This window comes from Tiliqua scincoides, chromosome 5 (assembly GCF_035046505.1).
Source record: "Tiliqua scincoides isolate rTilSci1 chromosome 5, rTilSci1.hap2, whole genome shotgun sequence".
In the NCBI taxonomy this organism is placed as follows: Eukaryota; Metazoa; Chordata; class Lepidosauria; order Squamata; family Scincidae; genus Tiliqua; species Tiliqua scincoides.
In genome coordinates, this window is record NC_089825.1 from 53,325,337 (window position 1) to 53,353,077 (window position 27,741).

The 27,741-nt window shown below is 39.4% G+C and overlaps 1 protein-coding gene across 2 annotated transcripts; it reads left to right on the top strand.

The window, feature by feature from the left end:
- Positions 1–535: 535 nt before the first annotated feature.
- PDCD6IP (programmed cell death 6 interacting protein) lies at positions 536–27,741 on the top strand. Of its 2 annotated transcripts, none has more exons than XM_066628854.1 (18): positions 536–947; positions 3,892–3,946; positions 5,523–5,592; positions 7,358–7,485; positions 9,275–9,428; positions 13,504–13,604; positions 15,799–15,930; positions 17,034–17,256; positions 18,550–18,673; positions 19,069–19,246; positions 19,472–19,583; positions 21,447–21,616; positions 22,056–22,304; positions 22,603–22,737; positions 23,915–24,009; positions 25,106–25,241; positions 25,535–25,713; positions 26,848–27,741. In XM_066628854.1, the coding sequence occupies exons 1-18, from the start codon at positions 742–744 to the stop codon at positions 27,014–27,016; spliced, it is 2,616 nt and encodes an 871-aa protein (XP_066484951.1). In that variant the 5' UTR covers positions 536–741; the 3' UTR covers positions 27,017–27,741. The 2 variants fall into 2 exon arrangements, with proteins under 2 accessions (XP_066484951.1, XP_066484952.1); XM_066628855.1 differs by having other exon boundaries at positions 15,814–15,930.

The following is a 27,741-nucleotide window of genomic DNA, read 5'->3' on the forward strand; positions in this document are numbered from 1 at the left end:
TGTCTATAGGTACTCATATGTGCATATGTAAATATGTATTACGTGTGTGCGTTTCATTTTATGTGCGTATTTCTATGTGCGTGTATTTCATTTATATATGTGCGTGTATTTCATTTATATATGTGCGTGTATGTTTCATTATATATATATATAAACGAAAATGGTTAGGAGGCTAACCAACCGCTAAGCGACTGGGGAAGAGGGGAACTTAAGTGTTGTATCAACGGCAGTGGCAGAATCCATTAGAGGGAAAGGGGCTCCTTCCTTCCCAGGGTTGGCGCCCAGCACCTTCGGCCTCCGTCCAGCCTGAGCCCAGCCACGGTCTGAGACTCCAGCGACCAAGGAAACGACGCAACTCCCACAGCGCCCCCTCCTACCCCGCGCTCTAACGGCCTGCCAACTCGAGGACGTGCCACGCGAGATCGCCTGGATGGGGCGGAGCCAGGAGAAGAACAGAAAGCCGATTGGCCGACGCGAGGAGGGGACTGAAAGCACACCTTTGGGCGTGGGCGGGGCTACGTGGCGAGGGCGGCGCGCGCGTGACCATGACGCTGCCGGTCTGAGGAGACCATAGAGAAAGGGCAGGAGAAGTTTCACGCAGATCCCGGAAGTGAGCAGCAGGGTCTGTGAGCCTGGAAGGCGCCTGCCGCTGGACGGAGACGGCACCCGGTCCTCTGCAGGAGAGAGCGGCGGACGATACCACGCCACGCGTGCGGGAGGGGGGGCTGGGCGAGCGCGAAGATGGCGTCGTTCATCACGGTGCAGCTGAAGAAGGCCTCCGAGGTGGACCTGGCCAAGCCGCTCTGCAAGTTCATCCAGCAGACCTACCCGGGCGGGGAGTCGCAGGCTGAACACTGCCGCGCCGCCGAGGAGCTCAACAAGCTGCGCAAGGCTGCCCTCGGGCGCTCGCTGGACAAGCACGAGAGCTCGCTCGAGACCCTCCTCAGGTGAGGGGGCGGCCGTTGGGGCGGTGAGGGGGAGGGGCCGCCTGTGAGGACTGTGGCCGCGCCCTGAGGTGTGAGAGCCGTTGAGCCTTGCCCTGGGGGGCCCCCTGGCGGATGAGGGGGGAACGAGGGACTTCCTGCGCTGCACTGGGAGTTGAGGCAGGGCCTGTGAGAGGAGTTTTATCAGAGGGGACAAAGTTTGCCTTGGGCTCCTTCGCAAGGAGGGAGTGAAGCAGAGTGGGGGAGGGTGGTGATGGGGTGAGCAGAGGGGGCAGGGCAGGGAGGTGTGGTGTGGGGGGGCAGGGAAGGAAGAGGCTCCCTGCCCTTTGAAAAGCGCCGCGGCTGTGTGAGGTGTGCAAGCACTCTCAACCCATGCGCAGAGTGGGAGCTCTGCCATGGAGCTTTTCAAAGGGCGGGGAGCCTCTTCCTCCCCTGCCCCCCCACACCTCGCTGGGGCAGGGAAGGGCGAAACAGAGTATGTGAGGGTGCAAACGTCTTTGGAGCCCAAGTCCACCCACCTCCATGGCATCCACACCTATACACACAAAGCCAGGCACCCTCCTAAGTCTCTCTAAAACCTTTTAAACACTATAGAAAATCATTGCAGGAAATGAGCATCATCCTATTCAGGCTCATGCTAGACTAGAAAGCGTCCTCTGCGGCCCCAAACTCACTTCTGCCGCAGTCTTGCAGTCCCTGACTCTCCCCTTCAGGGGTAAGCGGATCCTCAAGCCAGAGAGCTGCCGTAGCAGGTTTTCTGAGCCAGCACCCAAAATCAGTTGTGCTCCGTTTTGCAAGTTGAGTGGCCTGCGAAGGAGTTCCTTATCCTTTCCCGATAGTCACTCGCTCTGACAGGTAGGAGAACCTGTTGTTCCGCATGATGACTTTCTTCAAGAGGATTGTGAAGAGACTTGTTCACTCCAGGTGTCACAGCTCCCTCCCTCATATTATGAGAGGCTTTCCTGTAGTTTGAGGGAGCTTGCCCAACAGATCACCTTTACAAGGACTGTATAAAGGCTTTCTTTAGTAAGCTGTATATTGTTAATATTTTCAGATCTTTTAAAACTCTGGATTAAAAAGACAGGATCCTAAGGACCCTCAATGTTAAAAAAAATCATGCTTTTGTAAAACTTCTACATACGAAGTACCCTAAATAACATGGTATAGTTTTTCAGTACTAGGTAAATAAACTTACTTGCAAAGCATAATTTAAGCCTGCTAAATTAGCTTTCAGGCCATATAGAGCATTGGACAACTTTCCAGAAAACTTTCCAGTTCATAATTTCTGCCAAAATGTCCTACAGGCACTTTTAAGTGTATGTCCCAATTTTGGCAGTTTTTTGAAACTGTATCTGCTTTAAAAATACACTGATCATTACTTGGGTTCACGATCATACAACATAGCATTATTTGCATTAAAAATTATACATGATTTCACAAAAATGAGGCAGTGTTTCTTTCTTAAATATGCTATGCAAAAAGGGGAGGGGAAGAAGAGGGAAAATTAGCCTGCCAAATAGCCTGCTTGTTCATGCAAACAGCATTTTCTTGCAGGCAAATAGTTTGCAAAACTTGTGGTTCAAACCTTTCTGTGAAGGCCTCTGGCAGCTCTGCAACAAAATCCTACGCTGTGCACCAACCTGTTTCCCCTCCGCCATCTGTCCTCTGATGATGCATTGACCATTGCCACTAGTACTGAGGGTTCAGGGCGAGGTGCACCCTCAGCCAGGGCCTGACTGATTACATGACACCTTCACACAGGGGTAACATTTCCACATCTTGCATGGTGGCAATGTTGGTTTGTCAGCTCTGCATTTTTTATGGGTGTGCCTGTATAGTATAAAGTCTTCCACATGCTTGGGAAGCTGGTAACAGTTTTGTGTGTTATATAAGTTGAAGTTTAGAAACTGCCTTCTTATGTGATTGTCAAACAACATAACTTGCTCTTATATAGAAGTTTCAAAGATAATGTACACAGGTTTTCTGTAGTGATTAAAAAAAGTAAAACCAAATTTTAATCTCTAGCACCTAATATTATTTTCCAAATATGAATGAATTCAGGTTAAATCTTGTTTAAACTCTTTCTCTGTGAATTTTGCAGTGACTGAGGTGTGTTAAATTCTCTTTTGGACAGATGATGTCTGTAAGGCCAAAGTGGCTGTGTAGAGTGCATACCTGTTCATGAGGCAGGTGTTGAAATTGTAGTCATGTCATTTTCACAAATTTTTAGATGGTATTTATAGTTGTTGAATCTAGCATAAGAAGTGAGCGCTTGTCTGTGACTGTGCTAGTTGTTTTGGGATCACAGTCTGCATTATTCTATAATCTGCTACTTCACTGAAGTAGTGATTTACTGGCTGGTTAAAAAAACCATTGTGCTTGTTGTTAAAAAGTCTTCTGAGTTTTGAAATCTCAAAGGATTTATAGATTTTAGTAACATTTTATATCAATTTCTGCAGTAGTTGAATGACAACATCTCATTAAGTACTTAGATCTCTTCTGGCTTGGGCACCTGGATTTTTCCAGTCTTGCTTGTGAACCATAGAGATTGCTGCAATAAATGCTTGTGCGTTGAGACAACAGAGGTCCAATTATACAATTTAAAGATTGCCCAAGGTACTAATTCCCTCTCCCCCTTTGCACTATGCTAGAAGCTGATCAGAAATAGCTGAGGAAAATGTTCAGTTTGCATCATTATATGCCACTTTATACTGGTTTGAGAAATTCTGCAGTAGCTTTAAGATGTGAGGAAGTTTGCTATCAATAGGCAAGGTGCTTACAGTTTTTCTTCTACTGTGTGTTTCCCAGGTATATTGGGTTATCAACTTATATGAAGGGTTTCTTGTTTTTGATAGCTGTATTGCAGCCTTTGCTTTATTTTTAGATATAAAATACCACTGTTAACCCTGTACATATACTTACGCTTTTACTTGTTTTATATTTACAGATATTATGATCAGCTGTGCTCTATAGAGCCAAAGTTTCCATTTTCTGAAAACCAGGTAATATGCTATATGAGAGCTTTTCAAAAACATTGCCTTCATATGCCAAAAAAAAGAGTTCATGAATTGGATAAAGCTGCTTTGTAGTGCATGATAACTTTTAAGTCACACTTTTCTCATCACAACAATAAGATTATGAAGTGTTATCCCTTGGTTTCTTGAAGATAATAGCACCTGTTTTATAGGTGTTGAAAAGAGGCACAACTTGGCCAAAGTTAAATACTTTGAATCTCTTTGATTTCAAGAGAGTGTTAAGACTGCAGTTCTGTACAAACTTACCTGACAATAATCCCCATTGCACTGTGCGACTTCTGAGTAAACAGGATTAGGATTGTGCTACAGATCTCTGCTACAAATGTCAGAAGGATTCAAATGCTTGGTTTTGACTGGATCATATCTGTAATTTTTAGAGAAAAGGCTACAAGCCCAAATGTGTGTGTATGTCTGTGTACAGAGCAGTTGGCTGTAAATGGGACTCTTAATGTTTATCTCAGGGGTGTCCAACATTTTGGCAGGAGGGCTACATAATTTCTCTGACACTGTGGCCGGGGAAAAAATGAATTAATTTATTTTTCAAATTTGACTATTTGCATAAATTTACATAAATGAGTACATCAAAGATGGAATATATAAATAAACTTAATAGAATTCATTCATAACACAAATATTTATAGGCAGAGACAACTCTTAGCAAGCCAGGGACACATGAGGAAAAATATTTCTAGTCAGAAACTCATCCCAGCAAGGCAGAAACACATAAGGAAAACTTTTTCACCAACCCCCCCAGCACTTTACAAAAATGCACAGATCTAGTATCTCAGAACCAACAGAGTTCCACCATTTGTGGATTGCAGGAGGCACACACTTACTCAAATACAGCAGAACACAGAATAAGGATCTCACAGGCAACAGAGAGAAGGGGGGGATGTTTCTGACTTGCAGGAGCCACTCACTCACCCACCAGGAGTAAGTTAACATGGAATAAGGATCTCACAAGCTTCTCCCTCCCACTCAGCACTGCCCTCACCCACCAAAGCAAGCCAAGCTGGCATGTCACCCCCTTCATAAATGGACTGGTGCTACTCCCTCCTGCTCAGCAGCCCCCCCCCCCCCACACCAAAGCTACTCACCCCCTCCTGACATGCAATCTCAGCTGTGGCCTCACCAACACCTGGTGTGTTTGCCGGATGGGTAGGGCTTCTGCAGAACTCTCAGGCAAGAGCAGGAGAGTTGTGCAGGGCCAGCCATCCCCTCGCTGCTGCGACAAGCAGTCACATCACATCCCTGACAGCTCTGACAGGTCTCCAGCGGGCCAAGTGGCCGTTGGAGATGGGGGACTTCCTGGGGGCCGGATTGGGGGTCCCCGCAGGTTGCAGATGGCCAGTGGGCTGGGGTTTGGGCAGCCCTGGTTTATCTTGTCTCAAACTGTTGGCTTTCTTCCTACAAAATTTTCTGATTAAGTTTTATAGTCTTAGCATTGCAAATTTTTGTCTGCATTTATGGCTTTTCGGCTTAAATCTTAAACCAAAAGGAACTTGTCTTAAAACTATAAACTAATATATACTCTTGTCTTTAGATCTGTGTAACGTTTACCTGGAAAGATGCTTTTGACAAAGGATCACTATTTGGAGGATCTGTCAAACTTGGTAAGTGACAGTTTTGAAATGAGAATTTGGGTATATATTGTAGTAGTGTACTATGGAAAATCAGGTGAAATCTACACCATCTTCAAATTTGTTAATATTTCTTGATTGATTATTCAAAAATTATAGCATTTGAAAGGAGTGGTTGCTTTATATTGACTTGTTTAAGGCTGCAATCTTACCTATGCTTACCTGGGAGTAATACACTAACCTGTATTGACTACAGGAGTTACTTCTAAGTAACTTAGAAGTAACTTAGAAGTAAGGAGTTACTTCTAAGTAGACATCCATAGGATTGGGCTCTCAGTTTGTTGCCTGTAGGGAACAGACTACTTATTTGCCAGTGTACTCATGCTTTTTCTGAAATTATAATTCCACACAAAAAAGCACATGTTCAAAAGTCATTTCTCGTACAGTAATATCAAAATACCACGCTGACCTTTGGATTTTCATGACCCAATTCATGCAGATTTCATGCCATTTATATATGCATCAAATGTACAAGATAGTAGCAGATCTCTGTTTCTGATTTTTCTAGGTGTCCGTATGCTGACTTAGCTGAATATGTAGTTTGATCCTGGGCATATTTACTTGGAGTAAGTCTTGAGTTCTGTGGGGCTTACTTCAGTAAGATTGCATAGAATTGTAGCTTTATAGTGCAATTCTGTGTCCCAGAAGCAAGTCCCACTTTGTTCATTGGGGCTTACTTCCAGGAAAGCATTGATAGGATTGCAGCCTTAGCATTCCTGCAGAGACGAAGGAACTTCAGTGTACTTTTGATTTCCTTAACTTGCTGTAAATATTTCATAAACTACCTGTGTTGTCATACAAAGATCAGGTGAAGTAAAAGGGGTTTTTAGGTTTCTTTGGGTGTGGAAGTGAAAGCACTATTTAGTTTCATTTTTTTCTCAAATACATTGGGTTGTATCATACCTTGCCTTGTACTTCTATTTCCACCTTCCATCTCCATTCCTTTCTCTTCCTTCTTGCCCCCCTCCCAAATCTGCTTCTGAGGAAGGGGCTAGAAGGATAATTGGGGTTGAGGGAAACCTACACATGGATTCCTTTATGGATTCCAGATGCACAGTAGAAGGTGGGGTTTGGATACCACTTGCCATACAAATCAAGAAATGCATGTTTACACAGTATCTGTACAGTGTCATTGGAACATGCTAATTCCTGTGTACAATCTCATTAATTCAGTCAGACCAGTGGTTCTCAAAGTTCCTGGGAGATTTACTCCCAGGGCAAGTCTTTGCAGGGGCGGGGGCAGGGGCAGCAAAGCGATCCCCAGGATCGTGCCCCTGTGGTGTGAGGGGGGCTATTTTTTAACAAACCATATGTGCTCCCAGAGTCCAGGGGGTGTGGGGAGCCCTGTGGAGCACTTGCAGGGCTCCCTGCGGCTTCTAAACAGTGAAAGTTCCGAGCACGATTAAACTAGAAGTTGAATTTCCGGTTTCGTAGGACTTGGAACATTCACTGTTTAGAAGCCATGGGGAGCCCTGCAAGCGCTTTGCAGGGCTCCTCACACCCCCTGGGCCCTAGGAGCACGTGTGGTTTGTTAAAAAAAATAGCCCCCTTGCCCCGCAGGGACATGATCCTGGGGATCGCTTTGCTGCTTTCCCCCTGACTCCGCCCCTTAAAGGGAACAGGGCATCATTACACAAGCTGGTGGGTTGTGACCCACCAGTTTGAGAACCACTGAGTTAGACCATGACTATTTTTCGTGTGCAGCGAAGAATTCTGTTTTGTATGTACTTTGTTTCAGCTCTGGCAAGTTTGGGTTATGAGAAGACCTGTGTGTTGTTCAATTGTGGAGCACTGGCTAGTCAGATAGCATCGGAACAGAATCTTGATAGTGATGAAGGGCTAAAGGCTGCTGCTAAACATTATCAGGTATGACAGATTCCTCATTGAAAAGATATTTGAAACTGTTGGTTGTTAAACTGAAATGTTGGATAGTCATCTTAAAGCTTTACATGTATCAAATAGTCAGTTGAATGGGAGACCATTTGGGATAAATATTCAGTTTTCTTGGGATTGTGGAGTTGGTGGATGGTATTAGATTTCAGCCTGGGAGTTCTGGTTTTGAGTTGTAACTTGGACATGGCTATTAAGTGCCCTTGGGAATCTTGCAGTATTTCAGCCTTATTACTCTTGCTCAAATGGATAGCTTCAGCAAATTTAATTTTGATTTGAATTTGCTTCTTAGTAAAGTATAATTACAGTGTTATAATATTGCACATCCTCTGGGCAAGACAGACTAGGCAGCAGAGAATGGTGCATATGCACCAACTATGGGGTATGTCTGCAGGTTTTCATGGCCAGCAATAATCCAACAATTAACATATCCAGGTGGGAAGAACATGGTTGTGTCAAAAGATTAAAATCCATGTTGAAAAAGTCTACCGTTTCATTCTGAAACTTTTTCAGAACTTTGTCGGAATGAGCCAACCTGTCCTATCTGGGCTTGTTTCCCTGGCGAAGTTCTGAAAAAGTTACAGAATGAAACGGTAGACTTTTTCAACAACATGAATTTTAATCTTTCGACACAATCATGGTCTCCCATCCAGAATGTTAAATTGTTGAACTATGGGATAGTTTGATGAGAGTAGTGAAGGAACAATAGGTGTCCCTTACTATTTTTCAGCATGTCCAGAAGGTGTAATAATAGACATTATATTCTGACCTTTCCAATTAGCTTTCTTAGTCATCTGCACGGATGAATGTTTTCTAAATAAAATAACTTGATAATGGTCCGTCACTGAAACTAAAAAGTAGTTAGCAACATTTCTCTTGTTCAAGGCCAGTATCTTCTAAACACTTAAAGTGGAACTGGCACTTTTGGTGTAAAAAAAGCATTTGCTTTTCTGTCTTGATTGTTGTATTAGTATGGAGCAATTTGATCCTTTCTCCTTTACTGCACAAGTACTGCAATTTAAATATGGTGTGCAAAGCAATGTATTTCTTTTAATGTTCTTAATCTTGCATAAGAACAACCATGATTGATCTGACCAAAGGTCTGCCTATTACAGCATTCTGTCTTCCATAGTGGTCAATTAGATGCTTCTAGATGCAAATAGGAAATGCAGATATATACCTCTTCTGCCATTGTTCCCCAGCAGCTGGTATTTGGAGGCATCTGTTCATTCTCTTTTGTTCAGGATAAGAGTTTCTTTGTGCCTAACAGTGTAGTATTAAAATAGATTACACTCAGCCTTGGTTAAACAATCTGTCTAACTTAGAATATTTTTATTATGATCTCTATCTAAAGTTTTGTGTTATGGCTTGTGAAAAATATGTAGTTTACTGTATCCCATCATCCAACTTTATATTAAGAAGTTAGTTATGCTAAATCTAAGGCTGCAACTCTGTACACAGATGGCTTAAATCCCGTTGTCTTCAGTGAGACTTAAGAAGTCTAACCACAGTCCTGTGCATGTTTACTCAGTAGATCCCTTTTTCTTCAGTGGGGCTTACTCCCTAATAGTTTGTTTGCGGTCTAAGTTGTGCAGAATTGCAACATAGGGTTTCCTTTGTTTGCTTCTCAATTCAGTTCAGTCATGCTCAGATCTGGCTGTTGCAAAACCAGCAGAACCTGGAACATGCTGACTAGGTAGTTCATGGTGTCTTGCATGGTGACATTGGATAATGCATCTTGAATGTAATGTATTCTTCTTTCAAGTTTGCTAGTGGCGCCTTCCAGCACATTAAAGACACTGTCCTCTCCTCATTAAATCGTGAACCCACAGTGGACATCTCCCCAGATACAGTTGGCACGCTCAGTCTTATCATGCTGGCTCAAGCTCAAGAAGTCTTTTTTCTAAAAGCTACCAGAGGTATGTCAGTTACTATTTACAGTAGGATTTATATTTTAAAGGTTTAGTATTGTGCCTGGGAGCGTTAGAATATTAATATACAGATGCGTCCTTATTATTCACGGGTTTAACTCACCGCGGGTGCAAGCGGATACTGGGATTGCCATTTAAATGCCTTTTAAATGGGAAAAAGCATGCCAAAATCGCATTTCTTACCTTTGCATGGTCAAACTGCACTTAGGGCTAAAAATATCTCAAAAGATGCACTTCTGGTTGTGCGAAGGTTCCTTGCTCCTTCCAGTGTCATGATGCAATCTGGGACAATGCTGGGAGGAGCAAGGAACTCCAGGTAATCCGGAAGTGCATCTTCTGAGCTATTTTTAGCCCTGAGAGACTTGGAAACCTATGGTTGTCTGTCTGTCTGAAACCTTTATTGGCATATCAACACAACACAATTAAGACTTATACTTTACAATTGTCGCAACAACTTGCATACCGACCCAACAATTTAAAACAAAATACCAGAATTATTTAAATTCTGACAATGTTATTTTAAGAATCTCGAATAAATAACCAGCAACAGCTGCGGTTAAAGAGTCACAAACATCACTCATGAACCTAGAGAGGGTAATATCAGAAGGGGTTAGGTCAGGAGAAATCCAAGAATTTAAATAATGATTACGAATGTCAAGATGAACTGGACAAAAAAAGAGTATATGAAACAAAAAATCAGGCGACTCATGACAAAAGAGACAGAGCCTTTTGGAATGTTAAAAAAACAGCCAGAATGAACTGCCGAGGGGAAAATGTTAAAATGAGCTAACATAAAGGCTCGCCTATGTAACGGGGTGATTAATGTATAAAAATAATTTGATACATGATTAAAAGATGGGGCCAAGCCAGAAGAAAAAGGGGAACAAATAGGGTTAAGATTAATACTTAAATAATTAAATTTGAATGCTAAGAGCTTGTCTTTTATCAATGAATATGCTCTTGTAAGACTCAAATCTGCCAAGGATTCTAAAGAGAGATCAAAAGAAACAAGTTTATTTTCTATCAACCGAAACCAAGGAGAAGAATAAGAATCACTTAACAAATCATATAAAAAGGAGCCTGAATGAGAGTTTAAAAACAATTTAAGCCAATATTTAAAGGTGAGTAACCAGGCTGTAGTTGTTGGTAAATGAATACCTAATTCTAGGATAATTGTGGATACACGAATTAAATTTGGGATCCCTAGAATTCAGCGAAAAAAAGATGTTGCAATCTGGACAATATCCTTATTAATTGCTTTAATCCAAATTGGAACACCATAAAACAAATGAGAGAGAATTTTGGACTGAAAGATCTGAATAGCAGCGGGAACATATTGATTACCTTCATTGTAAAAAATTTTTAATGTTGCTTTAAGTTGAGGGAAAAGAGACGAAATGATAGCTTTCTTATGAAGAGACCAAGAAAGTTTGTAATGAAAAATAAGACCTAAATATGTATATGACTGGACTTGTTTATATATGTTTGGACCTATCGTCCATGTTATAGGGGACCAAGAACGGGAAAACACCATCATTTGAGTTTTGTTCGGATTAATTGTTAGGTCATTTAGTTTACAGTACTCCTGAAATGTAGCCAAGATGCAGCAAAGTCCCGATTTAGTTAAGGATATTAGTACTGCATCATCTGCATATAAAAGAGTAAAGACAGGGACCCCATTTAAAACCGGAGTAGAATGAATAGAAGAAGAAAGAAAAGAAGGTAAATCGGATAAAAATAAATTAAATAATAAAGGAGCAAGAATACAACCCTGGCGAACACCATTGTGAATAGGGAATCTGTCAGTGAGAGTATTAGAATTTGGAATTCGAACCTGACAAAAATTCTGGGAATGTAATTGGCGTAACAAAAATAATAAGCGCAGATCTATTCCCCATTTGAGTAGTTTGGACCATAAAAGGTCTCTGTTCACGAAATCAAAAGCACCTTGGAGATCAACAAAGGCAACAAAAAGGTTAGCTTTATTATAAATGAAATACTTCTCAGCTAAATGAGTCAATGTAAAAATATGATCAAGGGTAGAAGCTCCTGCCTGAAAACCAATCTGTTCCTTTCCAGGGAGGTTTTTAGAGATTGCCCAGGAAGAGAGTTTTGTTAAAAGGTACTTTGAATACAATTTTCCAATATTAGATAATAAACTTATTGGGCGAAAATTTGAAGGTAATGAAGGGTCACTTTTTTTTATAAACTGGAATAAGAATGGATGACAACCAGGCATCGGGGAAACGACCGGTGGAATTAACCAAAGTAAAAAAAGATGCAAGTGGTTCAGCCCACCATTTGGGATTATTAGTCAAAGTCTCATTCAAAATGTTATAGGGCCCCGGAGCTTTACCGGGTTTTAAAGAAAGAATTAACTCATGTATTTCATCAGGGGAAACTGGAGGCCATTCCAAAAGATCCTGTGGAACATTATTAGAGGAATAAATTGGAGTCAGAGATGAAAATTTTTTTGAAAAAAAATCAACCCAAGTAGCTGCAGAAATAGATGGAAACAAATTTGAGATTGAGCGGGTTGATCTGGAAACTAAAGACCAGAAGGCCTTATGGTTATGGGAAATAATTGCAGAATATAATTGATCCCACTTACGCAGGGCATACTGATGTCTTTTCTCATCAAATAAATCATAGCATGATCTGCGCAAATAAAAGTAATCTCTTAAAAATGATGGGATTGGATGGGAGCGAATGAAAAAAAAAGGGAACGTATTTGTTTCTTTAATTGCCAGCAGTCAGAATCAAACCAAGAATTATGGTTAGAAGGAACCCTGGATGACTGAGAGGGACTAAAGGAACTAAGAAAATTAACTAGAGAATCAATTAAAGCATTATAATCTCTTATAGCTGAGGATGGGGAAGAAAGGGAAAAAAGATTACTAATAAGAACAGTAGTCTCCGGGAGACAAGTCCACTGAGAAAAAGCTTGTTGTGAAATAGAAGACCATTTATAAGAACGACTGGGGTTAACAGAAAGTGAAGAAGAATGAGGGACATCATGGGGAAAAGAAAATGTTAATATAAGTGGAAGATGATCTCCCTCAGAACGATGGCCCACTGAGAAGTCAGAGAGAAAAGGTAAGAGATCAGGGGAAACAAGGGCATAATCAATAACACCTATGGTTTGACTGCACAGGGGTAAGAAAATGTGATTTTGGCATGTCTTTCATTTTAACAGCATTTAAGTGGCAAGTCTGGTATCTGCAGGGTGTTCTAAAACAGAACCTCTGCAGATACTGAGATTGGACTGTTCTGTTTTTAAACAAAAAATTTACAGAGCAGCTTATGCAGCTGTCATCATGTGCATTAATGGCTTTGCATGTAGGCCAGGAGTAAATACCAGTTTGAGAATCATTGTCTTAAATTATATCATCCTTTATCAGTGAGGAAGAAAAATACTTCAGCTACCTGAGATGCAGGTCTGTAAAATAAGTTTCTTCTAGGACTGCTCTTTTATGAAGATCATATTTTCTAAAAAGTTAACAGGTGCTTATGGATTCTGAAAACTTGTAGTGTGTGTGCGTGTGTGTGTTGAGGGTGGGAAGCATCAACCAAAGTAGGCCTTTTAGTAGGTCTGTTTTTTTGTACTGTTGCCCTACAGACTTTGGAGGATCCTTGCCTGAATCACAATATTCATGCAGTCTAGTGAGTACAGGAATATAAAATGTGCAAGTGAAAATGGTGCAAAATAAACATTTGCAAACCCTAATGAGATGTTTGTAGTTTGTTCCTCATATGCAAATCAGTCTAATTGGACTTTTCTGTGGAAAGCTTTACTCAAAGCCTTTCAGAAATAATTTAAGTATCAGAAATCATTTATTTCATGACACATGTTTGAATGTATTGAACACACACACACACACAAACCTGGGCCCTAATTTTCAAAAACTAAATGCTGTTTTATCTTGTATTGAACATAAGCAGAATATGATGAGAATTTGTGGTCTGTTTCCTGTAATAAATTGCATATGTGAACATGTTTTTGGATGCTAGATAACTTTTCAAACTAGCATCAGTGTTAATAGCTGTAATGTTTTGTTTTTAGATAAAATGAAAGATGCCATCATAGCTAAACTTGCAAATCAAGCTGCTGATTACTATGGTGATGCTTTCAAACAGTGTCAGTATAAGGACACTTTACCCAAGGTTTGTAAATTCATAGTAGAGACTGCATGTGAAAAGTACAAGTTTGCTTTGAATAGATATGGTATAATTTGAGGTCTATTGTCAATGGCATTCTCAAACACTTCATAATCCTTGCTGAATGTTCCGGATCTTGTGTGTGTGTGTGTGTGTGTGAGAGAGAGAGAGAGAGAGAGAGAGAGAGAGAGAGAGAGAGAGAGAGAGAGAGAGAGTGAGTGATTGAGGTATGGAGCTTATTTTGAGTGATAAAGCATGAATCTAGTAAATATTTCCAAATTGTTATAAATTTAGAAAAGCCCATAGGTTAATAATAAAGCAACAAAATGCTGGAGGAATGAATTTTCACTACCCTGCCCTCCTTTTGAGAAGTGAAGGATAAAAATGTAGTAATAAATTAAACACATTTGGAATGCATAGTGTATCCTTCAAATAATTTTTCTGATTGCCTTCAACATGGCATGTTTGTGACTCTTCCTTTATGCCTGTGTCCTGATTACTTCCTTACTAAAAATGATTTCAAACTAACATGCTTCCCATTGGGTTTCATGTTTCTCTGTACTGTCATCTTATACAATCAAGGAAATCTAGCTTGGCAAAGGCTTGGTGTTAGTATGGGTTCACTGCTGTTTAATTTCAAGGCTCAGTCTAAAACATTGAGAATGAAAGCAACTTAAAATAAACCTCTTCCTTTATACATAATACATTTAATTTATGCATTCTCATTTGCATTTTGGATAATCATTTGGGTTATGCTGCAACTTTGAAGTCTTTAAAAAGGTGGCTCTTTGCTTTAGACTTAGACTCTTTGTTCAAATGTTGTAATCATTGGTTTGATGTGTTCTTTCTTTTGGGGTGCATTTCTTAAGGAGTAAAGATAGTTTAATGTTTAGTTAAGATGGCTGACTGCTGACTTGTATAAATTAGCAGTGCTAATATCTGAAGAGCATGCCATTTTAAACCAATTTCTGCCCAACCCAAAGGTGTACAAATTTGATCCTTGTTGTGTATGTGCAACATTGGGCAAAAATGGTTTAAAAGATCCTTCCCTTAGTGTTGCTGTTACTTGTTTCATTTTAAAACACGTCTTGCCTACTTTTAATCAAAGGGTAAATGGCAGTGCACATTTTGTAATGTGCACCTTTGCTTACATAGATCACACAGGCCCAAATCCTAACCCGCTTTCCAGCACTGGCATAGCTGTGCTAGTGGAACATGTGCTGCATCCTGCAGTTGGGTGGCACTCACGGAGACCCCCTCGAAGTAAGGGAATGCTTGTTCCCTTATCTCAGAGCTGCATTGCCCTTATGTCAGTACTGGAAAGTGGGTTAGGATTGCACCCATAGTTGCTTAAAGTGTGGTAGAATACGCATGAGAATAGACCTTGAAATTTCAGTCCTGAAGGCTGAACTGTTCCGTTTAAATCGACTGTCTGGACACATCTGTAGTGAGTTCTGTGGAAATCATGATAGAAGTTTTGCAAACCAACTAATGTCCATTTGTACTATATAGATTCTTAATGGACCTTTGTGAAACTAGACTTCTGTTTAGGTTTAAATTTGTTATATTTCTTAATAGATAGTGTGATAGTAACAGCATCTTAGACTGATCTATACAGTAACAGAGTGAGGTGATAAAGTGGAATGTACCACTTCAGAGTGTGAGAATACTATTTTAAATGCTTCCCCACATTAAAGATAAAACCCTCCTTTGAAAGTAAAAAGTTAATGTGGACCCTGTTAAAAAGTTTGAGAACCAGTGATACAGAGAAATAAAACTATACAGATGCATGTGTGAATCTTGGTGATTTGGTTAAGAGTTGGCTTTTCTTAAGCTTAAGTTTTAGATGGTTCCTTTGTGTATCTTAGAGCCTTTTTGTACGTTATCGATCTACACTGCACTTCCTAATGTATAATTCAGTTCTTAGTCATTAATGTAAGCTTGCTCATTTCACATAGTGATTTATGTGAACTGAAACCACTGAACCAATTTAAAATGTCCCAAATTAAATGTAGGAGTGCTACCCATACTTTCACCAAACATTATCCATACATAGTCACATGGTGTCCACCACTTCTCATATCTTTAACCTATCTAAATCATTAATTGGGTGACTCTAATGTCCTGTTCTTCTTCCTCTTTCTTCCTGCATCCCATGTTGTCTGTGATGGTTTATGTGGTTGGACTTTCCCTTGGTCAGTATTTTTATTTCCAGGAGGTGTTTCCTGTTCTGGCTGCAAAACACTGCATAATGCAGGCCAATGCAGAATTCCATCAGTCTATACTGGCAAAGCAACAGAAGAAATTTGGTGAAGAAATAGCAAGATTGCAAGTGAGTAACTTTTTTTTTTATAAAGCAGGAAGATTGAAAGTTTGAGCATCCAACCTCATGACTGAAGTCAAATCATAACTAATGTTAACAAATAAGTGTTTCATTTTGTCAGCAAGAATTAACAAGGAGAAATATTTAAATAGTAGAGTTTTGGGATTTGTGCATGAGGTTTTATACCTGGAAAAATCTTTGTTAGTGGGGAGTGTCTTTTGCATTGTGGTATTTCTAGCATAAATGCTGTGATCCAAAGCACTCTTATTTAGTAAGTTAGTGGAATTTATTTTTTCAGTAATCGTGATTGGGATGTTGGCACACTTCAAATTCCAGTGTGGGCTTTTTTCTCCTCCTTTAAATGTACTAGTGATAGATATTGAGCAAAGCGGTTTACACTGAGGTTTATTCTGGTGTCTTATCTTGACACTTCAGTGAGACGTTGGGGCAGCACATCCTGCCAGTGGTGGTTTTTTGTATCTCTCATAATTGCTATGCCAGGTGCAATCACCAGCAACCTGCTTTAAGGTGAGAGTGGCTGCATATTCTCCACATTGATATGAAAGCAAAGATAATGCGTGATATATATGCATATTCTTTTTGTCCTTGGTTTTTTCCCAGAAAAGTGAGTTTTGTCTATTTTCTGTGGCAAAAGTATTTTGTTTTTAAACTGTGACCATTCAGCATAATGAGAATTGTGTATTTTGGAAGTAGTATGCAGTTTTTAAAGGGTCAAGAGGAAAAAACATTATTGCTGAGTTTTGAAACTAGGCAATTTTGGCTTAGCTTGGGATAGAAATATCTCATTTGAGGAGCATCTGTGTGGCAGACAGCCTTGAGTATTTAACTGTGTTGACATTTTAAAAGAGCAAATGTTTGAATTTATGCTAGATAGCATTACAATACCGTAGATTCAGTAGTTCTGCATACCAATAATTTTATGATGTCTTCTGCTATACAACTTGTTCTGTACATTCAAGCAAACATCTTGCTGATACTTCTCAAAGATGCTTGCCTTAAGGAGAAACCTTAAATAACAATTATGTGCCTTCTAGTTATAGCAGATGCTAGAAACTGTGTGTTAACTTCAACTTCATTTATTTTGAATTTAGCATGCTGCCGATCTAGGAAAAACAGTGGCATCTCGCTATGATGAATATGTAAATATAAAAGACTTGTCTGACAAAATCAGCCGTGCACTTACAGCTGCTAAGAAGGACAATGACTTCATCTATCATGACAGGATTCCTGATCTTAAAGATCTGGAGCCTATTGGAAAAGCCAGTCTTGTGAAAGCTACTCCAGCTACAGTCCCTCTGAGTCAGAAATTTACTGGTAAGGGTATTTCTTATTGCAGTCTAAAGTTTAGATTTTAACTTCCACAATTGCTTTTCTAGGTTTTAGACTATCAGCTTTTCCCCAAAAGTTCAAAGGGTTATCTCTGTTGTTGAAAAGCTGAGTAGGGCTGCAATCCTATGCACACTTAACTGGACCTAATTCCCATTAAAATTTGTGGGACTTGCTTCGATATAGACATGCACAGGTTTACTCTGTAGTTTTTGCATGCATAACACTTTAGTTTTAAATATTTCTTTGGTAGTTTTGGTGGGCTATAGAAGCACTTCTCACTGGAATATTTTTTGCTAACCTTTTCTTTATTAATTGCACAAGTCTCTAGAGCAGGGGTGCCCAAACCCCGGCCCTGGGACCACTTGTGGCCCTCAAGGACTCCCAATCCGGCCCACTGGGAGCCCTCAGTCTGTAATGAGCTCTAGCCCTCCAGAGACTTGCTGGAGCCTGTGCTGGCCTGGCGCAACTGAGAGTGACAGCCAACTGTTCGACCTCTTGTGTGAGCTGTGGTAAAGGGCTTCCTCACTGCTTGCTGTTTTATGTCTGTGATGCAGCAGTGGCAGCAAAGGAAAGGCAGGCCTTGCTTTGTGCAAGGCCTTTTATAGGCCATGAGCTATTGCAAGACCATCACTCACTCATATAAGTTCCATCTCTAATGTATTTATTTATGTAAAATTATTCAAATTTGAAATGTAAATTAACTTTTTTCCCAGCCCCCGACACAGTGTCAGAGAGATGATGTGACCATCCTGCCAAAAAGTTTGGACACCCCTGCTCTAGAGCCTTGCAAAAGTTCCTGTAGGCAAAACATCACCATATTTTGCAGTCCATAATCTTTCAAGCAGAGTGACTATGTGAGGTCTGAAACTCACAACTAACCTCACATTGGGTAGTTGCTGCATTTTTGCTTGGCCATCTGTAACATTATCATAGTAGCATTGTTCTGGGATGGCTAGGCAGCTAGGAAGCACGTATTGCTTAAACACTCTGGGACCTATCTATTCTCTGAAATACTTTTTTGCAACTTCAAGAAGCACAACTGTAACCATATCTTTCATTCAGTGATGGCGTCTCACTTCAGGGAGTCAGATTAGACCGTCTTCAGGTTAGATTCCTTTCCAGGTAGCTGCAAGTAGAAATGTGCCTTGCAGGTTGTCACTTTTGATCTGAAGAGACTCCTCCTTGCATGTATGCACTTGTAATCTTGCTTCTATAAATGTTAATTTGGAACCCAGTGGTTTTTTTAGTCTTTGTTAGTAACAGTGCTTTAATTTACAGATTTGTTTGAGAAGATGGTTCCCCTGGCGGTACAGCAAGCTCTTACTGCTTACAACCAAAGAAAGGCAGACCTGGTGAACAGATCAATAGCTCAGATGAGGGAAGCCACCAATCTGGCAAATGGGTGAGTTTATTCATTTTTCTTTGGCATACTACAGGTATTGCTGACAAAGCTGGGGGGAGGGAATTGCTTTAAGGATGTCTTTGGGTCACTTTTAGCATTTGTGTTGCTATGGCCATGGAAGGTGTTTCCAGAGTGCAGGGATACTGGTTTAAGATGAATCTTCATTAGCAGTAACTTTCTAGTACCTTGTGCGTGACAGAAAGTATCCTCAAGAATTTATCCATTACTTCCAAAGATCCTTGATAGTTTTATGGAGTGCAGAGAGATTGATGTTGAAAGTGTTCCAGTTTTTTTATTTCTTTAAAAAAATTAGTCATAATTGACTGCAAACTATGTAGTATCATGTGACTTTACAAGCAACTACAAGTTGAATTGATATGATTTTTTTTTCTCAGCGTACTTGCATCCCTCAATCTCCCAGCTGCTATTGAAGATGTATCAGGGGATAGCGTTCCTCAATCTATCCTACAGAAATCTAAGTCTGTGATTGAACAGGGAGGTGTCCAAACAATTGATCAGTTGATGAAAGATCTTCCTGAACTGCTTCAGAGAAACAGAGAGATTTTGGATGAGGTAAACTTACAATAATTCTAGTAGATGGTGGCAGATCTTAATTTCTACTTAGTGGTACCAACTGGGTTATATAAACAGTTTGCTCATCGTGTTCAGTGAAATTATAGGGCATTACGCTTTTAGTTGTAGTGTTGTTTCACTTTGTTGTCCATGACTTTAGATTGTTTTTCCAACATTAATCAAATGTTTTTAAACTCTTGTTTAAAAATTTTTTAAACTCTTAAGTCTTTAAGGATATTGGATGAAGAAGAAGCAACCGACAATGAACTGAAGAGCAAGTTTAAGGAACGTTGGCAAAGAACATCATCAAATGACCTTTACAAGCCACTGAGGGCAGGTAATACTTGAGTTGTCATCCCTCTAATCTTTTTATTGGATTGATTGTAGTATATAAATTTGCACATAGCTGCATTCTATCTTACGGCTTACCACAGACTCTTTAACAGCTTAAAGTGTTGCCAGTTGTCAATCCTGAAGTGTTTCCTACTCCCAGGAATGACTTCTGTTCCAAACTAGAATAAAATTACTGAAGGGCTACAAAATCTGAAAATGACATTTGCATTTTGTATAATTTCTTCAGTAGTTTAGGCAAGAATTGAAGTAATTTACTTATTTGAACCAATTTAGAAATAAAAGATACACTTCCATATTGCTAAGATATTTAAGGGAGAAATCTTATGCTGTTCGCTGAGGATCCATGAGTTATAACTTGAGAAGTTGGAAGTACCAGATACGCTGCTCATTTGTACAATGTAGCAATGTACATTGTCCATTTATTATGAAACTTTGTAAGCTGCCTTGGGCATTTGCCATGGCATGGGAAAGGCAGGATATAGATTTTTCAAATAAAATAAGTTGGGATATTCAAATAAAATAAGTTCAAATAAAAAAAGAAGCAGCAAGGATTAATATCAGTGGCCTCAGTGGAGGGGGTATGGTGATATTGGGGTGGGGTTGCCCTTCTTCAGAGCTGTCCGCCTTGTCACTGGCCAAGGCAGGCAGAGTTGTATGATAGACCTACTGAAAATCACTTATATGTTTCTATAATGGTAGACGCCTATATTTTTAGCCAAGTACCTGAATAGAAACATTAAGGCTGAGTGAGCCTTCTTCTGTTCTAGCATATGGCCTAGATATCTCTTAAAGCAGTGTTTCCAAAACTGTGGGTTGGGACCCACAAGGTGGGTCGCGAGCCAATTTCAGGTGGGTCCCCATTCATTTCAATATTTTATTTTTAATATATTAGACTTGATGCTACCATGGTATATAACTGCATTTGGGGAAATGTTCCAGACCCGTATTTTTAACAAGCTACAATATATATTTTTAACAATAAGTAAATGGGACTTACTCCTGGGTAAGTGTGGATGGGATTGCAGCCTAGGATTGTTGAAAATTTTCCTGCTTGATGATGTCACTTCCAGTCATGACATATCTTCCAGTGGGTCCTGACAGATTCTCATTCTAAAAAGTGGGTCCTTGGTGCTAAATGTTTGAGGACCACTGGTCAAAGCTAATTCAGAAGGTCATTGCGCCACCTGTTCCAAGCTGGGTAACCTGGGTAAATGTGGATAGGATTGCAGCCTAGGATTGTTGAAAATTTTCCTGCTTGATGATGTCACTTCCGGTCATGACATAACTTCCGGTGGGTCCTGACAGATTCTCATTCTAAAATGTGGGTCCTGGTGCTAAATGCGTGAGAACCACTGGCTTAAAGCAGAGAACAGGTATTTTATGATGCAGTCTCTTTGGATCAAATGACTGCAGACATACAGAACAGTAGTCTTGAAAATCTAAGCTGCTTCTCTGTTGGAGGCTATCTCTGGCTTAATACAACAAAAGGCAAGAAGTAACTACCAATTCCCAAAAGTCTTAGAATTCATATAAAACAAGGAATGGTGGTATGTTAAGACTGTTCCAGTGAGGAAGGAATACTTAGCAGAGGGATTGTCCAATTTTAGAGAAGATGGAACCTAAATTTATTTCTTATAGTTCCAGTTCCCCTCAGAAGTAAGTCACATGAAACCCTGGTCCCATCAGTAGAATTGCTTGGGTTCACACAAGCACAAACTTAATCTGTTATCAGTTACCCAGATTTGGTGTATTTGTGCATTTCTATACAGGGAAAAGACAAGCTTTCACTTGTATATTAGGTTTATGACAAGACTTGTGAATAGCAAACCTCTCTGCTTTTTTGTAGAGGGAGCCAATTACTGTAATATCTTGGATAAAGCTGTGCAAGCTGACAAACAAGTTAAAGAACGTTATCAGTCTCATCGGGATACAATTTCACTGTTATGTAAACCAGAAGCAGAACTGAATGCAGCAATTCCATCAGCAAATCCAGCAAAAACTCTGCAGGGTAGCGAGGTAAGAAAATAAGAAATTTCATTTTAATGGCTAGATTGGACAATAAGGTGTTGCGTGTTTCCCAACACTTAAATAGTTTGTTTTTAAGGGTACTTGTTCCTGTTTTTTTAAAAAAATGTTGGCAGATCCAGTCACAGATCTCTCAACACTTCATCTAAGTTAACCACAAATTGTTCAAGCCCGTTTTCTAGGATTTGGTTAATGTGTTGGCTTCTTCAAGCACAAGGTTTCCATAAAATGCAGAAAGTGTTCTAATTTGAGTTTGGCTTATTAATAACTCTCATGCTTTCATATGCAATCTTGATGCTGCAGTAATGGGCAAAAATAAGTACTAAATACTGCTATATGATCTCTAATTCTGATTTTTCTCTTGTGATGCAAGATTGAGTATAGTGTTAAAGTGAAAACACCACAGATGAACTATTGTTTTCTTTCCTAGGTGGTCAATATCCTAAAGTCCTTGCTAGCTAGTCTAGATGAAGTGAAAAAGCAGAGAGAGCAACTTGAAAATGATATGAAGTCAGTAAACTTTGATATGACAACCAAATTCCTAACAGCACTTGCACAGGATGGTGCTCTAAATGAAGAAGCCATTTCTGTCACCGAGTTGGATCGGATTTATGGAAGTCTCACCCATAAAGTACAGGAGACCTTGAAAAAACAGGAGGAATTGCTCAACAGCATTCAGGTATTTTGAATGCATGGAATATGTTCTAAAGGCCATCCTGGGACAATGGACACATTGTCATAATTGTTTTCAGCGTTGTTCAGTCACTTAGAAATTCATATCCTGAAACATAGTAAATATTTAAATATAAAGCTCTTGTATGTAAAATTACTAAAATAAAATGCAGTCTGTTTTATTCTAGCAGATAAGGCTGTGCTTCAACTTTGAACAACAGTTAAATATGTTGTAACTCTGTGGGATAGTATGCAATTGCTGAAACCCTTTTAAAATTTATTGCTCATGTTTCTTTTCATGGCAGAATTCTCATCAGGAATTCTCAAAGATGAAACAATCAAATAATGAATCCAATTTAAGAGAAGAAGTGCTAAAGAACTTGGCTGTAGCCAATGACAATTTTGTTGAACTTGTAGCCAACCTGAAAGAAGGCACAAAGGTATAGTAATACAATACACTCTGTAAGACTTGCAAAATACTAACACTACCCCAAGTTTATTTTTTTGTGCTCTCACTTGGTCCTTTTTTAAATTGTTAAATATATCTATAATGCACAACAGAAGCCCACTTGAATGCATTTCTGTGAACAGTCTAGAGAGAATGTAAAAGGAGTGGGACATTAAGGGCGCAATCCTAACCCCTTATGTCAGTGCTTTCCAGCACTGGCATAGCAGTGCCACTGGGACATGTACTGCATCCTGTAGTTGGGTGTCACTCACAGAGGCCTCCTCAAAGTAAGGGAATGTTTGTTCCCTTACCTCAGCTGCATTGCCCTTATGTCAGTGCTGTAAAGCACTGACATAAGGGTTTAGGATTGTACCCTAAGTTGGATAAGGAGTTGACATGCTGTCATGTTAACAGCCATTGTATTGGGGCAATATTGTAATCATAGCAGTCCAGGAAGTCTGACTATATGCAAGGTATTATGTATGTCCCTTTTGAAAAATGAACTCAAGCATTCCAGTTCCAGTCACCTACCCTGTAAAACTACATGAGCCACATGCATCTTATTTAGGAAACATCATGCAGAATGTACCATAATATCAAGTGAACAGATGAAAACTTATTGTCACATGAAGCAGATACTACAATAACTATTAGAACTGCATATTATAATAAGTCTTCACTTTCCTAAAATACCTGGTCTGATCCATGTTTGTGACCTGTTACGCAGCTAGTAAAATGCTCACGCTGTCCCTGACTGCCATTACTTTGGGTTGCAAGAGCTCCAATTCCAAATTCAATTTGATGTAAGTTATGCTGCACAGTAGGAGACAGGACCCAGGAAAACTTGCAGTTAATGTGTTTGGTCTTCCTACAGTCATATTTCCTTTATTCCATGTGTTTAATTTTGATGTAAGCCTAAGTAAATGTATCACATACATGCAGAACACTGTCAACCTCCATAGCATTCAGCTCCACAAGCATCTCAATCTTTTTCTAGTAGTGATGTTGGAAACAGTGACATGTTGGATTGGGTTCCTTCAGCTCTATGTTTCTGCAGGTTCCTTATCAGTTTTTCTCACTATTGAAAACCTTGCTGATTGTTAGTAATCGGTGTTCCATTTGCAAAGTGTAACTCTCAGAAGAATATTTACTGTGGTTTTTGTTTTTAGTTTTACAACGAACTAACCGAAATCCTTCTGAAGTTCCAAAACAAATGCAGTGATATTGTTTTTGCACGCAAAACGGAAAGAGATGAACTTCTGAAGTAAGCTTCTTGTGTCTTCAAGTATTAGAGCTAGTACTTTGTCTTAATCATTTGGTCAATTGCCGTGTGGTAAAGGGTATCTAAGTAGAAGGTGTCTTTTTCAAATGATTGTGCTCTTTGGTATAAATGCTACCCAGTGTCCTGTACTTCTAAGAAAATACTTTTTGTTCTCCTGTAGTGATTTCTTATATAATTGTTGAAAGGTCTCTAGGGTAGCAATAGCTGCCTTGTTGATTCCATAGTTGATTTAAACAAAGGACTATAAATCTGTCATTGGACCAGTTTTAGGTTGGTTTAAGAATATACAAGCTTTTGTTTTACATTTCTTTGAGCAGAATACTGACCTTTGCTATCTGCTTTATAGTCTGCTATTTGTAGGCTTGTGTTCTCTTATTTCAAACTGCTGAGACACTGAACAAAAGTGATGTCATTGGTCTAGCCCTTGGAGTGTAGTCATAGGAGTCGTTGGCAATGAGACAGGGTATTGGGATATCTAGGTTTCTAGTTCCTGCAGCATTTATGTGTATTGAATCTTCTAGATTTGATCTTCTGTGGTCTCATTCTACAGTCTTTGAAATATTTTGTCTGCATGCTTTTTCATGAGCCATCAAATTTCATGGGCACAGCTCCAAAGAACTGTGTCTGGAGTTTTCTGTTCCTGCCTTCCTGCTGTAGCCATTCTCTTTGCTCCAGGCTATTCATGACTTTTGAGGAATCTTCTGGAATAACATTAGGGAGGTAGAGAATTCGTGTTGCACAGCCCTTGGAAGTAGGAAGCATACTCTTAAATACAAGCCATAGTGTACTATCTGGAGCATTAGTAACGTCTTGCAACATGGATATTACTTGGCTCTGTTAGCTACCTTTTAAAATCTAAAACCATTCTCAAGGTTTATGTGATGGCTCACTAAACTAAAATTTGTCTAGATTAGGATTAATCTAATTGCGAGTATAATTTGACCATGTTCATAGCTTACACTGTTGGGGGGGATTAGTGTGGATATTAAAAAATGTCTAATATTCAGTCTGTTGGACAAAAATATTGCAACAATCAATGTTATGCTTCAGATTTGATGAAAATATTTTCCATTTAAAGAGATCTGCAACAAAGCATTGCTAGAGAACCCAGTGCCCCTTCTTTTCCTTCCGTGCCTGCATATCAGACTGGTCCTGCTGGAGGAAACAAACCACCTGCATCAACAGTTCCAACTCCAGCTCCCAGAACCAGTGTAGTAAGTAAAGATAATTATACATAAACCAACCTGAGGGAATAGAGGCGTTCTTATTAAAAGACATCTGTTTCAAAAGAATTAACACAACCAGCCTTATTTACTAAAATGTTAGAATTCCGTAAGTGAGATGGAACTTGCTATTGTGGCTACTGATTGACTGCTACAGCTTCACACTGAACTTCTGTTTCTACTAGTCTTTTAGTTGTCATTTGTAGCTGCTATTACTGCCATAAATGTAAAATATAATAGAACTGCTCTTCACTTCTGTTCTGCACTCTATCTGACTTATTTAGGCTAGTAAACCACAGCCACCAGCGCGCCCTCCTCCACCAGTGATTTCTGCAGCAACTACACACACTACCCCTGTACCACCAGTTACTGGGACAGCACCTCCTCCACCTGGTCCTGCAGCTAGCACAGCACCTGTACAGGCCCAGGGGCCACCTTATCCAACATATCCAGGGTATCCTGGGTAAGTTCTCAAGAATATTTAAGTAGTATGTTACTTTTGAATCTGAGATAATTATCTGTTATGGTGCAGATAAAAGATTTCTCTGTTATTAAGGAATAGCAGTACCAAGTTAAGATAAAGCTCAAAATAAAATCAAGAGTAAACTATGTATGAACTTGCATTATATGTTCAGTACCATGACATTTGAAATCTTGTTTCAGCTTGTAGTTAGACTGCTTTGGTTAGTTTTGGGGAATTGTTGTGACTAAAAATGTGGCAAACGGTGGCTCTTGTGCCTTTATGTATTAAATGGCTGCTTCTGTAGTTGCAAAGTCTGGCCAACATTGACAAAGTCAATGGGATTAAAGTCAAATCTCATTGACTTTAAATTTTTTGGAGAAATTTAATCTTGTACTTCCAATAGGAGATTTCAGCATTTTAAATTAAAAATGGTTGGATCAGCCCCATAGTATATTTTAGATTTCCAGTTATAGCTGTAAGGTAGTTTTTTTTACTGACAGGTCTGATTTATGGTTATCTTTTGCAATTCTCTGAATTTTACAATGTGCTGTTGTAATTACAGTTCTTGCAACATGGTAGAGTTAAATATTTTCATGTATGGTTTTTTAAATGTTTGTTTATAGCCATCTAATAAGGCAGCATTTCTGTTTCCCACCAAAATGTGTGTAGAGTGTTAGCCTAAAATGCGTGTTGGTGGTTTGAGGCTAATTTGAAGCAATTGTCAGCCATTTGTCATAGAAAGCACAATATTCCTTCTAGTGTGCCTAGGCAGCTAATTTTCTACACTTTAAAGACTATATATTGGAGAACTGAAACTTGTATATATTGCTGTGGAAACTGCTGAAAATACATTATATATTTGTAAACTCAAAACAGAATTCTGTTTCATAGCAGTGGAAACTTCAATTTAAACTTTAGTATTTGGAGACTCTGTTGGAACGTCTAATTCAGACATTAAGGTACCAGTGTACCAAAAGTGAGGAACACTGATTTTATAAAAGAAGCTTGATTTTGTCGTAGATGTTTGTGGGTTGGCTCAGCTTCACAGACTTGTGCTTTTTTCTTATCTGCTGCTCTTGTGCAATATTTTGATTTGTGCATGCTGTAATTTATGACCTTTTCTTGTTTTCACAGATATTGTCAGATGCCTTTGCCAATGGGCTATAATCCGTACATGTATGGTCAATACAATGTGCCATATACACCAACGCCTATGTACCCAAATCCTGGACAAGTACCATACCCAGGACCTCAGCAGCCTGGACACCCCTACCCACAGCAACCCTATTATCCACAGCAATAACATATCTGCAAAGAAGTGCTGCTTGTTATAACCAAGAGAAACTTGCAATAAGCATACTAAATCTTTAGTTCCAGTTAGTGTACCTCACTGTATTGAAAATGGTCTATAACTTCTCTCTGGTTAAGTACTCAAAGCTGTGCTCCCAGTTGGATTCTGACTGTGTTAAACCTGAGGGATTGGCAAGCTACTGCAAAATTATATGGACAGAATTAGATTACAGTAAAATTCAACTGTAAGTGCAGTTTACATAAAATTAGACCAAGGCTTCTTTACAAAAATTGTCACTTCCTTTAAATATTAATTGAGGTATTTGATATAAAAAGCAAAATGGAACAAGCACTGGGTGTGATACATTCTACAAGCTTTAAAGAGGATTTTCTCCTATATTGGTTTGTATCTTGGGTTTGCGTTTGGATACCAATATGTTATTTTGTCTAATCAAGGCATTGTAAATCATAAGTACAAGATAAATTGCATAGGAACAGTTTAAAAATTTTAACACTAGATATTTCTTACTGCCCTATGACCAATGTCTGTTTCTGCAGGTTAGATGCATTGTTTGCACTGGTTTCTAAGGCTGATGGTTCTACCGCACAGTCGAAGTTGGTTGTACTTTAAGATCCTGTAATATAAAAACAGTTCCATAAATCCAGATGTTGTAGTGCTGTCTGAGAATCTGAGAGAGATAAAATAAATCAAGATATTTTTGTTTGCTTCTTTTGAAA